General features: G+C 39.8%; 1 protein-coding gene across 1 annotated transcript; it reads right to left on the minus strand.

Moving 5' to 3' along the window:
• Positions 1–1,360: 1,360 nt before the first annotated feature.
• LOC108800860 (olfactory receptor 472-like) lies at positions 1,361–2,344 on the minus strand. Its single transcript, XM_018572841.1, has one exon. It carries the CDS (start codon positions 2,342–2,344, stop codon positions 1,361–1,363), a length of 984 nt encoding a protein of 327 aa, XP_018428343.1.
• Positions 2,345–15,984: the final 13,640 nt, after the last annotated feature.

Genomic DNA, 15,984 nt, shown 5'->3' on the forward strand with positions numbered 1-15,984 from the left:
GTGTGGAGGTGGAACGGAGATGGGCTTTAAGCATCTACTACTGACCATCATATGCATACATGATGCACATTTGATAAAGGACTCACCAAATACTGATAAAAAGCATGGATGGGTTACTCTTACAAAGCCATCCACAACTCTGCCCCAAGTTACATCTCCAACCTTGTCTCAAACTATCACCCTAACCGTCCTCTCCGCACCTCCCAAGACCTCCTGCTCTCTAGCTCCCTCATCAACTCCTCCCATGCTCACCTCCAGGACTTCTCTAGAGTCTCTTTACCCCAACCTGTCCCATTATCTCCTACTCTGACTGCCTTTAGACAATCACTAAAGACTCATCTCTTAAGGGAAGCCTCAGTTCGGATCCCAAAACACTGCCTGATGTGTCTCTGACACTTTGGAGGCGATTTACTAACCTAAACACACACACGCACCAGGTGCGTGTGCATTTTTACGCAGCAAAACGTATTTATCAACCAAACACGAGCAAAGTGTCACATTTTCACGCCGTTTTTATGTATTTGCGTATTTACGTACGTGCGCGTCATGTAGCATGCGCCATAAGCTACACGCCGCTCTAATAGCGGCATGCAAGTCTCTAAAAGCATATTTCCACTAATGCCATATATGGAAAAATCATGCACATGATGCATATATGATGCTGCTTCACAGTTTAGACAAAAATGGTTAGCTCATGCATTTACATTCCTGCATTCATCAACGCAAGCAACGTAGAGCTAATTTACACAACATCACCTTGCAATTCATGCAGGGCTTTGCACAACACACCTGCTGGGTGTGTACACACTACAAAGGTGTTTAGATTCCACCCATAGATCATGCTGGGAGGGAACACACTACAGAGGTGTATACACATTCGTGGTGTGTTTATAAGGTTAGTAAATCAACCCCTTTAAGTCAATAAAGATGCAACTTTCAGGGTCTGTGTCTTTTTTGGATATATGAAATTCTAAAAAATTATTCTGAAACCCACATATTTATACACAGACTTACAAGGAGGAGCAAGAAAATAGCATTAATAAAATACCACTAAGAACATTATATTTTATTGTTTCTCCATTATCAGAATTGTACAAAGCTAAGAAAGGGTATCACTTAAACTCCAATCTTTCTGCAAATTCCTAGACAGAAATCAGATTTGTTTGCCTGAGTTAACCAGCAGAATTTCATTATCAAACAAATTAGTCTCAAAATTTAAGCCTCTAACTCTTTCAGAAAATCAGGACAAGCATCTCTTTTTTGGAATTTATTTAATAACCCTTGATAATTACAGAATTTTTATAGCATCATAGACACACTGAAATATATTTTAGCTGAAAAATAACACAAAATAGGTCTGTCACTGTCTAAAATTATTTCCAATATTTAGCACTATAAAATTGAAATGAAAGCTCAAATTGATTGAGTTGATGATTTTTCCTACAACTTGCTTTATATCTTCATTCCGCAGGCTGTATATAATTGGATTCAGCAGTGGGGTGACTACAGTGTACAGCAATGACAGGAATTTAGAAATGTTCCATGACTGACCTCTACTAGGTACCAAGTACACACCAACATTGGTGCCATAAAAAATGGCAACAACAGTAAGATGGGAGCTGCACGTTGAAAAAGCTTTTTGCCTCCCAGTAATAGATTGGATTTCCAAAATGGTGATTATAATATAAACATAAGACAACGTGATTACAAAAAATGGCACAATAGCAAACATTACACTCATTGATGTTGTTTCTACTCGAACGAGGGTGGTATCAGAGCAGGGGAGTCCTAGGATGGGGTCAAGATCACAGAAAAAGTGATCAACAACATTGGGACCACAAAACCGTAATTTGGATATGGTTGTAGTATATATAAATACTGATAAAAAACTTAAAGTCCAACATGTGATAATTATTATCCAACAAAACCGATGACTCATTAACAACTTATAATGCAATGGTTTACAGATGGCTAGATATCTGTCAAAGGACATCACTGTCAGAAGAGGACTCTGCAATGTTTCTGCAGAGGCAAAGAAATAAAGCTGGGTGATACAATCAGGAAGTGAAATGATGGTAGTATTTGCTATAAGAGAATTGAGCATGTTAGGAAGAATATCCATTGTAAGTATGATATCTGATATGGACAGCTGGGAGAGGAAGAAGTACATGGGAGAATGGAGGGCTTTGCTGTAGAACACCAGTGTGATTATCAGGAGGTTTCCACAAATTGTCACACAATAAATCATAAGAAAGAGAAAAAAGACCAGAAATGTTATACTTTGTGACGTCTGAAACCCTATGAGGTGGATCACAGTAATCATAGTCACATTTTTTTCATCCATAACATTTATAAGCCAATGATCAGTGAAGCCATTGAAACATGTTAACCTTATTTAAATGGAGAAGAGGGAGCTGGAAGGAAGGATGACAGGAAGCCATTACCATGATTAATAAAGACTCATGTTTTCCTGTGTGCAAATGTATTAAGACATTATGAAGACAAGCAGGGCTTTTTCAAAAATGACTGACCCAGATCAATCAATCAATCAAATGATCAATAAATCAAATTTAAATTTCTGTGTACAAATTAGAGATCAATTAGTTTCCATGCCTTACTGTACTTTACACATTGCAGATAGAAAGAAGAAAGTTGTTTTATGTTAGCCAGTAATATAGTCCATGAATTGTTTAGTGGTAAAATGGGCAATTCTTTACCCAAAGTCTGTGACATCTTACTTTGGAAATATTTTGCTGTATAACTTTTAAGGCCTCATTCACATGGATGTGCACAGCCCGGGAGAGGCAAGTGCTGCATAACGCCGTATGTCTATTACAGGACAGGCTGTATGTGGCTACATGCTGACCTGAACTATGCCCTTGGATGCAGACTGTCTATGTAAGTCTCTGCACAGAGGTGCATGGTGTACAGCTGTGCATACCCATGTGAATGGACAATCTCGATACTCAATACAATACAATCTCAATACAAATTAGTAAACTAAACATGAGATTGTAGTCCATCCCGGGAGTGAGCTTGGAGTAGTGACTACTTTACAGCACACAAAGGGACCATGGGGAACAAAAGTAGCCCCCCTCCAGAAGGAAGGACAGTGTCAGCACCAATTAAGAGGTGATTTGAGGATCTACAGCCGAGTGATACACAAATAATATACATTGCTGTTCATAGTTAAGGTACTTGAATGTATTTTTAAGATGTAACTCCTGAGTTCAGTGTCACTTTAAATTGACTATCAGATCTAAGTCCAGCAAACAATTAAATAGGCTTTGCAGAACAGGCTGACAACATTGTTGCCAATTGTGAGCCAGTGGCCTAATGTTGTCAGACTGCAATAGGAAGAACTGTTACTGGCAGGATTTCTTGGTAACAAAAACTTTGCAACAGATTTACACAGAAAAACAAAATTGGTTCAGAAAACTGTATACAGTAAGTCATGATTCCAGACATACAAAACATAGATTTAGAGTTAACATAAACATTAAATGGATCATTTGAAGTAACAAAGTGCTTTCTAAAAAAAAAAGGAGCCTTCAATATAAAAAAATTATATTGCAACAATTGTTTTGATGACTTGAATAGAAATAATTCCAACAAAACATCAACAACCACAACCACATCATAATGCAGCAAATATTAATAATCACAATTTAGCAGATCCAAAAAAATACTTGCCCTCTAAATAGTGAAATTTCTCATTGTACAGAATACCTTGTCTTTTATAGGCAAATAGATTGAAGTAAGTGGGACATCTGGGAGTATAGATCATATTGTAATATTGTCAGGGGATTTATTACTATTGGCATATAGGGAAATTATTTGTATGTTATTTTTATTCAGCAGGCCCGGGGATTACCTATGTATTAGCAATCAGAATTGCACCATTTGGGCCACTTACTTCTGTACCAATAGATTGTAAGCTCTGGTAAACAGGGCACACTCAACATTTGCTCCTTGTTACAGACCATATGAAGGTCATTTACTCAATGAAAGGGCCATGATAAACTGCAAGGATACATTTGCATTGTGTGCCTTCACGCGTGTGGAAACATTAAGTCCTAGTGTGCTATGCAAGTAGGACATTCAAATGGCTTCGCTTTTTTGCATCATGTTTTCTTAAATTCCACCTTAGGATGCAAATGGCAATTTATTAAATTAAATACAATTGAAATGAAAAATATATACTAAACCAGGGATGTCCAAACTGCGGCCCTTCAGCTGTGGTGGAACTACGAATCCCATGAGGCTTTGCAAGATTCTCACAGCCACAGACATGACTCCCAGAGAGAGATGCTTCATGGGATTTGTAGTTTTACCACTGCTGGAGGGCCGGAGTTTGGACATCGCTGTACTAAGCCTTTGAATAAACGGCATCAGATGCTCTTCCAGTATACAATCTGTATATTGGTTTATTGCAGAGTACGATGCACATCGGTTCACACTTCAGATAGGATGATAGTGTGACAACTTTACATACAACATCCAAAACTTTATATACGCTATCTATGGGCACATATCCAAGGGAGAAGTAGGAGTTTCCCTAACTAACTAACTAACTAACTAACTAACTAACTAGCTAACTAACTAACTAACTAACTAACAATAAATGGATGAGCACATGACAGTTTATATGAGATTAGTGTCCAGCTGTAACGGTCACCCTGACCTGTCACCGGCTATTGATAACTAATGGTTTCTAAGAAATGCATATATTTACGTGAAACCATAAATCAACATCTTCCTGTTTTGGCTTAATTACTAGATATTTGAATAACAAGGGAAAATCAGATAATGTCCGTTCTTGAGATTCTTGAGACACGAAAACATGTTTTTCAGAAAACCAAGCCATGAGTTCATATTCCGTTCATCGTAGATCTGCCTCCATCTTGTATCAAATCATGGCTTCAACTTATCAACACTTACATGCAGGGAGAAATGGGGTTCCAGGAGGAAGAAAAGCTGTGGAGGTGGAATGGAGTTGGGTTTTAAAGGAGAACTATGAGGGGGGTGCTTTTCACTCACCTCATAGTTGTAGCCGACCTGTAACAATGAGACTGTCACAGGTCGGCTCAGTAGATCGGGAGCTGAGCGAACACATACCGGGTTCGCTCACCTCTTGATACTGTCACGGCTCTCTGCCGTGACAGGGGAGGGGCTAGATTCCCTTCTCTCTGCTCCGATCCGTCAGCGTTGACTGGTGGAACGGACGGGGGAGGGGGCGGGTACAGCTGGCTCTGCCTCTAGATAGGCAAAGCCAGCTGTCACTCATGCAGCTGGGTGGATCCAGACATCGATGTCGGGATCCGTTCCGGCTGCGGCGTCTCAGTATATAGAGAGCTGTAGCTTGCGGTATACTGAGCCTAGGGTGACGGGAGGACGCTAGTTTGTGTGCTCCCGTTACCCTTAGGAGAACTATGGGGAAAAGCCCTGACCCCATAGTTCTCCTTTAAGCATCTACTGCTGACCATCAGATGCCTACATGATACACATTTGATAAAGGACTCACATATTACTGTTAAAAAGCATGAGTGGATTAGTCTCCAATATTCAGTATACTCAGGGGTATGAACATAATAGTTTTTAGACAGTTAACATTTAAAGAAAAAATTCACATATTGCGCCCAAGAGATTAAATATATTCTACAAATGACAGATGTTAGAATTCTGTTAATACTAACACAGGGGAACCTCAAACATTTTAAACAAATGTCCAGTTTACAGTCAAATGAACTGTATTGGAACTGGACTGGTATGAGTAAAAAAAAGCCCCAATTCAGAGATCAGTGGTAGTAAAAAAAAATACCCCAGATTCAAAAGTCAGTGTGAGTAAAAAAATGCCCCGGTGTGGGAGGTCAATGGGAGTAAAAAATGTCTAAGGGAGGCAGATGGTGTAATAAAAGGCCCCAGCATCAAGGGGGTAAAAAAAGTATTGGCTTTAGTGGTCAGCAGGAGTAATAAAAGCTCATGAGTCAGTGAGAGTAAAACAATGTCCATCTTAGTGGCCAGTGGCAATAGATGTAACAATAGTGAGGCAATAAATATTACAGTGTCTGTGGCTAGTGGGAGGAATGGTGCCCCATCATTGGTGTTCAGTGGTTAATGAGAGAAATAATGTTCCCAATTGTTTGTGTTAACTGGTTAGTGGGAGGAATATAAATGCCCTTTGTTGATATTCAGTTGTGAGTGGGAGGAATATAATGCCCCATCATTGGTATTCAGTGGTCAGTGGGGCAATATATTGCCCCATGACTGGCATTCAGTGGAAGCAATGGTGCCCCAGTATTAATGTCAAAGGGAGGAATGGTGCCCTGGCATTGGTCTTCAGTGGAAGTAATAGTGCTCCTATGTCAGTAAAATAAATGGTGCCATAACACTTGGCTTCTGTGGCACTTACCTTTGCATAGGCTGCACCACTCCTTTTGGTGATGTCATCGTTGGGACTACAGTTACCATTGGGAAGGAGATCACCCAATAGTGATAGATTTGCCGGTGCTAAATCTCTGGTCACTCACTGCAATCAGTGGCTTCTTCCCTCAGGTTTGCAATAAAAAAATCCTGAGTGCAAGGCCTCATCATAACAGGGGTCAGTTGATGGAACCAGCCTGTGGTCCATAATTAGGGGACTGCTATACTTATAGCTACTAACAGTATGTAACATGTGCCTTATACTAAATAGGGAAGAGGATAAATCACCAGCACACCAAATTCCTTCGTGAACACGTCTTTATTGACGTTTAGTAATGGTATAACAGAGATCCCACTGCTTGGGGTCCACAGAGGCTCTCTTCATCAGGCAAACAGTGTGTTAACAAGTAAAAGAACGAAGCAAAAATAAATACACCAGTGTGGAACACACCATTCAAACCCTCTGACATCATTATGATGCCATATTCCTTCCATTAATCTATTCATACCCTACGCATAATGGTGACAGATAAACATGACATATACTTTACAATATCAGAGAATATTATCAATACAGCTCTGCCAACTCATACTGGTAGATGGATAAGAAAAGACACAGGGGGGTTGATTTACTAAAGGCAAATAGACTGTTCACTTTGCATGGGGAATCTGCACTTAGCAGGGGAAATGTTCCCTTAGTTTAGTGAATGAGGGGAAGCTCTGCTGAATTCCATAACCAAATCATGTTCGAGAAAAAAAATGCTGTTTCCTGTTTTTCTTGCACACGATTGGGTATTTTTTACAAAGTGAAGTTTCATCACATTCACTAAGCTAAGGGGGAGAGAGAAGTGGTGCTACAGTCATTGCTAGAGATGTCCAATTGTATATTTCAGGCCTAAAGAATACCATCTCCTACGGTATAAGATATATTATCAGCACCCCAAATCCAGGAAAATAACAGCTAATATTACTAGATTATAGATAACTAAGGGGTCTATTCACGAAGCTGCCAAAGGATCTGGCCATAGCTTTGGCCGATCCTTCGGCTAGCTTCGCCCCCAGGACTATTCACAATAGCCCGTGCAGCTCCCGATCGTGGCCGAGCGGCTCAGCCGAGCCGAACGCATATGCATCGGCTCGGCTGAGCCGTGCTGAAAGCCGAAGCTGGCTGAGCGGCCGGCCGATCGGCAGCTTCGTGAATAGACCCCTAAGTTTCTGTAATGCTTCACGGATAAGGTTATAGGATCTCAACTGTGGAGGTGAGTTTTATGGTGTGTCTATTCGGTGAGGTGTTTTAATAACGGTTTAGTCGGTGTGCAATTCCTAGAGTTCTCGCCCCATATGATTCAAAAGGAGGGAACGGATTTGCGTTTACATCATGTACCGTTGTTTTTTTAAGGAATGAATTGGCAGCATGCTCCCCGTGGGATATTACCTCATACCTCATGGTGCATGTGGGGGATTACACACGCAAGTGAAGATCTGTGCAGCATCTACAAGCAGTACTGACACAGCGTGATATACAAGATATGTGAGGTTATTGTGATTAGCACAACATTTGATGAGCGCTCAGTGTTGAATAGGCATACATAGGCAAAGTTCTGAGTTATGTGTCAGAGGTCGCTGGCTGATACAATGGCTATATTGTACTTGTGGTTTGTAAGCTGGCCTGTTGTCAGCAGCAATTGCCTAGTAGCTGTGGATGGGTAAGGTTCATCCGACAATGTCCAAAAGAGCAGCAGGGATCAAGAGCTCCTTTGTAATTCCCCACAAGGAGATGCCTGTAAGCCTGCTCAGTCAGTGTCCAAGGCTGAGAGTTCAAGGCAACCGCAGAGGGTGATTGTTCAGCGCTCACCCGTCAATAGTAGGATGCTGAACAATCGTAACCCCCGCAGCTTTAAGCAGACAGCTGACGTGCGGGGGGAGGAGCCGCATGACACGCCGTGCGTGCCCGGCTATGGAGTGCTGATGTCCACTGATGTCTCCATAAAGAGGATCTGTCACATCCTCTTTGCTATCACATAGGGAGCTTCTTTGCTCCCTATGTGATAATAATTAAGTTAAGTGAAGAAAAAAGTTTAAAAAAAAGTTCTCCCCCAAAAATTTAAGTCACACGTGAAAAATAATTAAAAAACACACTTTTTTTAAAGTCCCAGCCCCACATACACATGCGCAAACATGCCTTGGGTGCACACATGTGCGAAAATGACTATTGCACTCATTATGGCGCACATGTTGCATATCACTGTGAATGTCAGAGTGAAAGCAATAATTTTAGGGCTGTTATTAATTGATAACACTAAATTCATGAGCGGTAAAAGCTTTTAAAAACGTCGCCTATGGCCAATTTATGATATAGTATTTTATTGCGATTTCGCAGGCGCATGCCGTTTTAAAGCTTGACATGTTTGGTGTCTATTTACCCAACGTGACCCTGTCTTTTTACGCTTTACTAACAAATTGGGTACTGATAAATGTATTATAACATAACGTAGGGAAAACAGTATTTTTTCCAACTTTTTGGGACTTTATCATTATATAGTAGAAAATAAAAACCCCAGTGGTGATTAAATACCACCAAAAGAAAGCTCTAGCTGTCCCCCCAAAAAATGGTATAAAATTAATTTCAGTACAGCGTTGTTTGACGCAATAAATGTCAGTCAAAGTACTGCAGTGCAGTGCAGGGGAAGGAGGGCGAAGGGGGGAGGAAGGCAAGGATGTAGTTATTAGCATTATATATTTTTCTTTTTTTTGTGATTAATTTTTTTAGATCACCTGTAGTTACTTAGATAAGTGCTATGGATACAATTAGGTACATTTAATAGTACCTTATATAAAGACACACATTGCCACACCTTGATCATCAAAAGGGTGTTCACTTTTTCACTATGATATAATATTGACGGTGCACAGAAGATTAGGTTCACAAAGTAGTAATTAATGGAAGGCACTAAATCACTGCTTAAGTTGAAGGACTTAAACTGTAAAGAAATGAACAACACTAATGAAATTAAAAGTAATAGATAGTTAATAATAAAAATTAATTGTAAAATATAGATACTCACATTAAAGGGAAAAATGGGAAGGTTGGCACTATGCAGATATAGTCTGGGTTATGACTAGTAGGTAAAACATGGAGGTCAGAAGGGATTCATTTAATGTTATGTCATGTATTTGATTCAATGTTAATTGTTTGTCAGTTATGTAAATGTATGAAATATGGATTACTGTGAAAATTTAATAAATATATTCTCCTCAGTATACACTCAGGAGGGAAACGGGTTTGCTGCCCCTGATAAAACACCTAGTTCATCACAAAACACAGCCAAGTGGTATATAAATATATATTATAACAAAAAAGTACTGCAGTGCTGAATACTGAAAAATGGCCTCGCCAGGAAGGGGGTGTACACCTGGTCTTCAAGTTGTTAAAAAAAAAACCTGAGGTCAGGTGCAAGGCTTTAGCCAATTAGGGTTTCACAATACACTGTGCGGTAGGCAGTGCCTTGTGGGGTGCACAGCTGGCGAATAGCTGGTGAATAGCTGCCGATGTTCGAGTCAAACTCTTGCTTGACTCGAACATTGAGCCCATCCCTACATTGCAAGTCAAACACCGGACTGATAAAACCATATCCCGAGGAAGTTACACTTATTTCCTGGCAGAACGACAGTTGTAGTCCTTAGCAGTCAATTATAGATGTTATGGCAAGACTTGAGATGCAAAGGCGGAACATCCAAATGCTTGGCTTCTACATCCAATTTAAAAGAGCACACAGCAAGCTGAAGTTGCCTCCCATAAAGCAAGGTACAGACTTCCAGATTTTACTCAGTATGATTTGTTAAAGTTTTGTTCAGCCATCTGATGACAGACTCATCAGAGACTGACGAGTCAACAAGTAGGTGGGGTTAAACCATGAAAAATTGTGCCCTGGAGACTTATTAAAGTGTAATTCCACTTTTATTGAGAAAAAAGGGCAACCCCCTCTGGGTGATCATTGCCAGGATTTTAACCCACTTTGTTGTAGATTTTTTACATTTTTCTGTTCTGAAGAAATAGCTGTTGGTTTACCAAATCCTTTCCATACTGATTCCTAAATGGGAGAATCTGGTTCATTATAAAGCTTTCTGTGTTCTGAGTAAAGTTTTAGTGTCTGCATCCCTTTTGAAGTAGTTAACCCTTAGGGAGTATCTCACCAAAAATGAAATTGCTATTACAGAGAGGTGCCTAAAATTAGGGATGCACCGATACCAAGTACTGTACTCGGTACAAGTACAGATACTTTTCCAGCTCCAAGACTAGACTAGAGAAAAATTCAATAGTTAGGAGGCCGCTGTCAGTTGTAAGGAGCACACAGAGCTCCCGGGATTTATACATCTCTGTTTTAATGTATGATTTTGGTTTTATAAATATATATATAAGGGATGCACAGATACCAGTTTTGCAAGTACAAGTACGGATACTTGCCCAAGTCCTCACAGTAACAAGTACTGATACATTTTTGTTTATTGTAATCTGACATTTTTTCTAAAACAATACAGACTAATGATTTCAGGACAGTGGTGGAGTGCCAGAGTCACTGGAACCCTGGTAGTTCTCATTAAAATGCCAAGTATCGGCACTGGTATCTGAACTACTATATGGACATCCCTACCTAAAATTTTACTTGTATTTTAGTGCAAATGTCAATCACTGAAATAGGTAATTACATTTCTGGGGGCACTCTGTATGCCAACACTCTGTACAGAAGAACTCCAGGTTGCTATATTGCATTTAATTTTTTGAACAGTTTTTAGAAAACTACAGCAGCTTAAAATGAAATGGAAAGGTAATTTTTAAGAACATTGAAATAAAAGATGGCTTGTGAGGCAATTTTTGTTGAATGCAAAATTATTATTTTTTAACCAAAGTGTAGTTTTCATCTATCAGAGTCTGGCAGATAATGTAACCCAAAAAATTACTTAGCACAGAAATCTTACAGAGGCTTAAAAACACAATCAGCAATTTATAAAAGTTGTAAAGTAGGGCTTTGGGGAGCACACCTCTATACAAAAATGAGTTTTAATTAGTTAGATGCATTTTACTACTAGTTTTAGTTTACTAATTTGTATTGAGATTGTAGTCCATCACAGGAGCGAGCTTAGAGCGGTGGCTACTTTACAACACACACAGGGACCATGGGGAACAAAATTAGCCCCCCTGCAGAAGGAAGGACAGTGTCAGAGATGATTGGAGGATCTACAGCCGAGTGATACACACATAAGATATTGTCGTCCCCCTCGTTTTCCTGCCCTGCCAGGCTTGTGCCCAGATCAAGGCTCTGGTTGGAAATTTTAGAGTGGACCCCACATATTGTTTCCCCAATTTTTGGGGGTGGGATTCCTCCTTAAAATTCCTACCAGACCTAAACATTTAACATTTTTTACCTTCTGCTGGCTACCTCCCAGGGAATGCCACTCGCTTGGTGGCATTCGGCTATTCACTCACTGCCGTTCGGCCCCTATGAGAAAAGGAACCAATGGCAGTGAGTGAACTGCCAGAGGTCCAACATCTGAATCGGCAGAGTTGAACGGCTTCTGCACTTCGGCTGCCCGAAGCCAGCTGATGTACAGCTGATTTTAGTTGATCTACGGCTGAAATCAGCCATACAGAGCCGAAGTGAATAGTCGAACGCTGTTCAGCTCAGTTCACTTCGGCTGGGTTATTCACTCAGCTGCCTTCGGCAGCTTACCTAGTGCATAACCCTCTAAATCTGTTTCACAGCAGCATTCTTTGCAAGTGTTTTCATCAGCATTTGAAATAGATTAAAATCCTTTTGACTTTAATATTGCTAGTCAAGAAAGATATAAAATCAGGACAATTAAATATTTTTTTATTTGTTTAACCTCTTGCCGTCCGCCCGTTAAGAAAAAACGGACGGACGGCAGACTCGCATCAGCGGGTTGCCGTGTCCAGACGGCATTTTTTTCCTGCTCGCGCGCACCCGTAGCGCGCGCACGGGCAGGAAAGACCCGCTCGTTTCTACAGCCGTTAACGGCTGTTTCACATACAACCGATCAACGGCTCTATAGCCGCCGATCGGTTGTATGGCGTGATTTTCAGAGCACCCCCCGTTCGCAAGTGCCACCACTCCCCCCTCCTGACCCCTCACCTTTAATCCCGGAATCCGCTAGCCCATCTGCAGCTCGGGAGGGCGTCAGGAGGAGAACCTATGGCCAATTTTGGATAATGTAGTTTTTTAGAGGTTTCGCGCGCGTGCGCAATTTTAAGGCTTTACATGTTTGGTGTCTCTTTACCTGACGTGACCCTGTCTTTTATATTTTACCAAAAAATTTGGTAATAATAAATGTTTTAGAATTTAATATAGGGGAAACTGTTTTTTTAAAAAACATTCTGTAATTTTTCCTTAATATATTACAAAATAAAACCCCCAGTGGTGAATAAATACCACCAAAATAAAGCTCTATGTGTCCCCAAAAAAGGGTATAAAATTCATTTCAGTACAGCGCTGCATGACGGAATAAATGTCAGTCAAAGTACCGCAGCGCTGAATACTGAAAAATGGCCTTAATGGGAAGGGGGTTTAACACCCCGGATGTCAACTGGTTAATGATCCTTGTTAAAAACAGCATTGTTATAACATCATAGACACAATGAAATATATTTCAGCTGGAAAATTACGCTAAATAGGATTGTCTAAAATGATTTCCAAAATTTAGCATTATAGAGTCAAAGTTTAAATGAAAGCTCAAAATGTGTTGATTATTTTTCCTACAACTTGTTTTAAGTCTTCATTCCTCGGGCTGTATATAATTGGATTCAGCAGTGGGGTGACCACAGTGTACAGTAATGACAGGAATTTTGATATGTTCCATGACTGACCTCTACTAGGTACCAAATACACAATAACAACAGTGACATAAAAAAATGCAGACAACAGTAAGATGGGAGCTGCACGTTGAAAAAGCTTTGTGTCTCCCACTAATAGATGGAATTTCCAAAATGGTGATTATAATATAAACATAAGATAATGTGATAACAAAAAATGGGACGATAGCAAAAATGACACTCAGTGATGTTGCTTCTTCTTGAATGAGAGTGGTATCAGAGCAGGAGAGTTCTAGGATTGGGCCAAGATCACAGAAAAAGTGATCAATGACGTTGGGACCACAAAATTGTAATTTGGATATGGTTGTAGTATAAATTAATACTGATAAAAAACATAAACTCCAACATGTGATAATTGTTATCCAACAAAATTGATGGCTCATTAACAACTTATAATGCAATGGTTTACAGATGGCTAGATATCTGTCATAAGACATCACTGTCAGAAGAAGACTTCCCAATGTTCCTGAGGCAGCAAAGAAATAAAACTGGGTGATACAATCGGGAAGTGAAATGATGGTAGTATTTGCTATAAGAGAATTGAGCATGTTAGGAAGAATATCGGTTGTAAGCATGATATCTGATATAGACAGCTGGGAGAGGAAGAAGTACATGGGAGAATGGAGGGTTTTGCTGTAGTACACCAGTGTGATGATCAGGAGGTTTCCACTTATTGTCACACAATAAAACATAAGAAAAACAAAAAAGACCAAACATTTTATACTTTGTGATGTCTGAAACCCTATGAGGTGAATCACTTTAATTATAGTCACATTTTTCTCATCCATAACATTTATAAGCCATTGATCAGTGAAGCCAGGGAATCATTTTAACCTGATTTAAAGAGGGACCTAGAAGGAAGAATGAAAGGAAACCATCGACATTATTAATTAACACTCATCGTTTCCTGTGGCAAATCAATTGAGACATTATGAAGGCCAGCAGTGTTTTTCAAAAATGACTGACCAAGATCAATTTCTATCTAATTTTCTAATTTGTGTATCACTTGGCTGTAGATCCTCAAATCATCTCTGAATTGGTGCGGATACTGTCCTCCCTTCTGGAGGGGGGCTACTTTTGTTCCCCATGGTCCCTGTGCGTGTTGTAAAGTAGTCGCTACTCCAAGCTCGCTCCCGGGATGGACTACAACCTCAATACAAATTAGTAAACAAAACATGAAATTGTAGTCCATCCCGGGAGCGAGCTTGGAGTAGCGACTACTTTACAACACGCACAGGGACCATGGGGAACAAAAGTAGCCCCCCTCCAGAAGGGAGGACAGTATCCGCACCAATTCAGAGATGATTTGAGGATCTACAGCCGAGTGATACACAAATAAGATACATTGTTTTTCATAGATAAGAGACTTGAATGTATTTTTAAGATTTAATTCCTGAGTTTAGTGCCAATTTAAACTGCCCATCAGATCCAGCAACCAACTGAATAAGCTGGCAGAGCAGGCTGACAACATTGTTGCTGATTGTGAGGTGTTGGCCTAATGTTTTCAACCTGCAATAGGAAGAACTGTTACTGAAAAGAAAACTTTGCAAAAGATTCAAGCAAAAAAATTGGTTCAGAAAACTGTATACAGTGAGACATTATCCCAAACAGACTGAAAAATAGATTGAGAGTTAAAATACACTTAAATGGATCATTTAAAGTAATGAAGTGTTCAATGAAAATTACATTTGAGTTTTTTTTATAAAAACGTATTTTGCCACAATTTTATTTGATAACTTTAATGAGTATAATCCTAACAAAATATCAGCAACCACAACCATGTCCTTAATGCTGCAAATATTACCCACGAACAAAATTCAGCAGATCCAAAAAAATACTTGACCACTACATAGTGACATTTCTCATCGTACAGAAAAGCTTGGCTTTTATAGGCAAATAGAATGAAGTAAGTGGAACAACTGGGAGTACAGAGCACATTGTAATATTGTCAGGAGATTAATTACTATTGACACGTAGGGAAATTATTTTTATATTATTTTTGTGCAGTAATCCAGGGATTACCTATTTAATAGCAGTCAGAAAATGTGCTAACTTAAACCAGCCTTGGCAAATTTCGAATTGTGCCATTTAGGTTACTTACTTCTTTTACAATAGAATGTAAGCTCAGGGCACACTTAACATTGTCTCCTTGTTGCAGACCATATGAAGCTAATTTACTTTATGAAATAAACAAGGGCATTGATAAACTGCAAGGATACATTTGCATTTGTCTGCCACAGGCTGTGACATGTTTGGCCAAAAAGGTTTAATCATAGAGCTCTACGATAAAGCCTTTTTGGTGAAACATGTCAGAGCCTGTGGATCTTGTCATGCTCGTAACAGTGTAGATTCCTGGGAATAAATGTTTTTATATGGAGGTCCCGGCTGTTGAGTGTGGCTTTACATACATTGGATTACTGGTGATGGCATTGACGTGCCTCTGTCAGCCGGCACCTGGTCTTTGGGACTGATGAGTTTGGGCATAAAATGTGACCAGGTCCTTTTCACAAACGGTCCCATTGTTGATGTTCAGTGGGAGGAATATAGTGCACCATTATTAATTTTCAATGATCAGTGGGAGGAATACAATGCTCCATCACTGATATTCAGTAATAAGTTAGAGGAATATAGTGCCCCTTCATTGCCATTCAGGGATCAGTGGGGGGGGGGGGGGG

This window comes from Nanorana parkeri, unplaced genomic scaffold (assembly GCF_000935625.1).
Source record: "Nanorana parkeri isolate BGI_ZX_2015 unplaced genomic scaffold, ASM93562v1 scaffold2146, whole genome shotgun sequence".
Lineage (NCBI taxonomy): Eukaryota > Metazoa > Chordata > Amphibia > Anura > Dicroglossidae > Nanorana > Nanorana parkeri.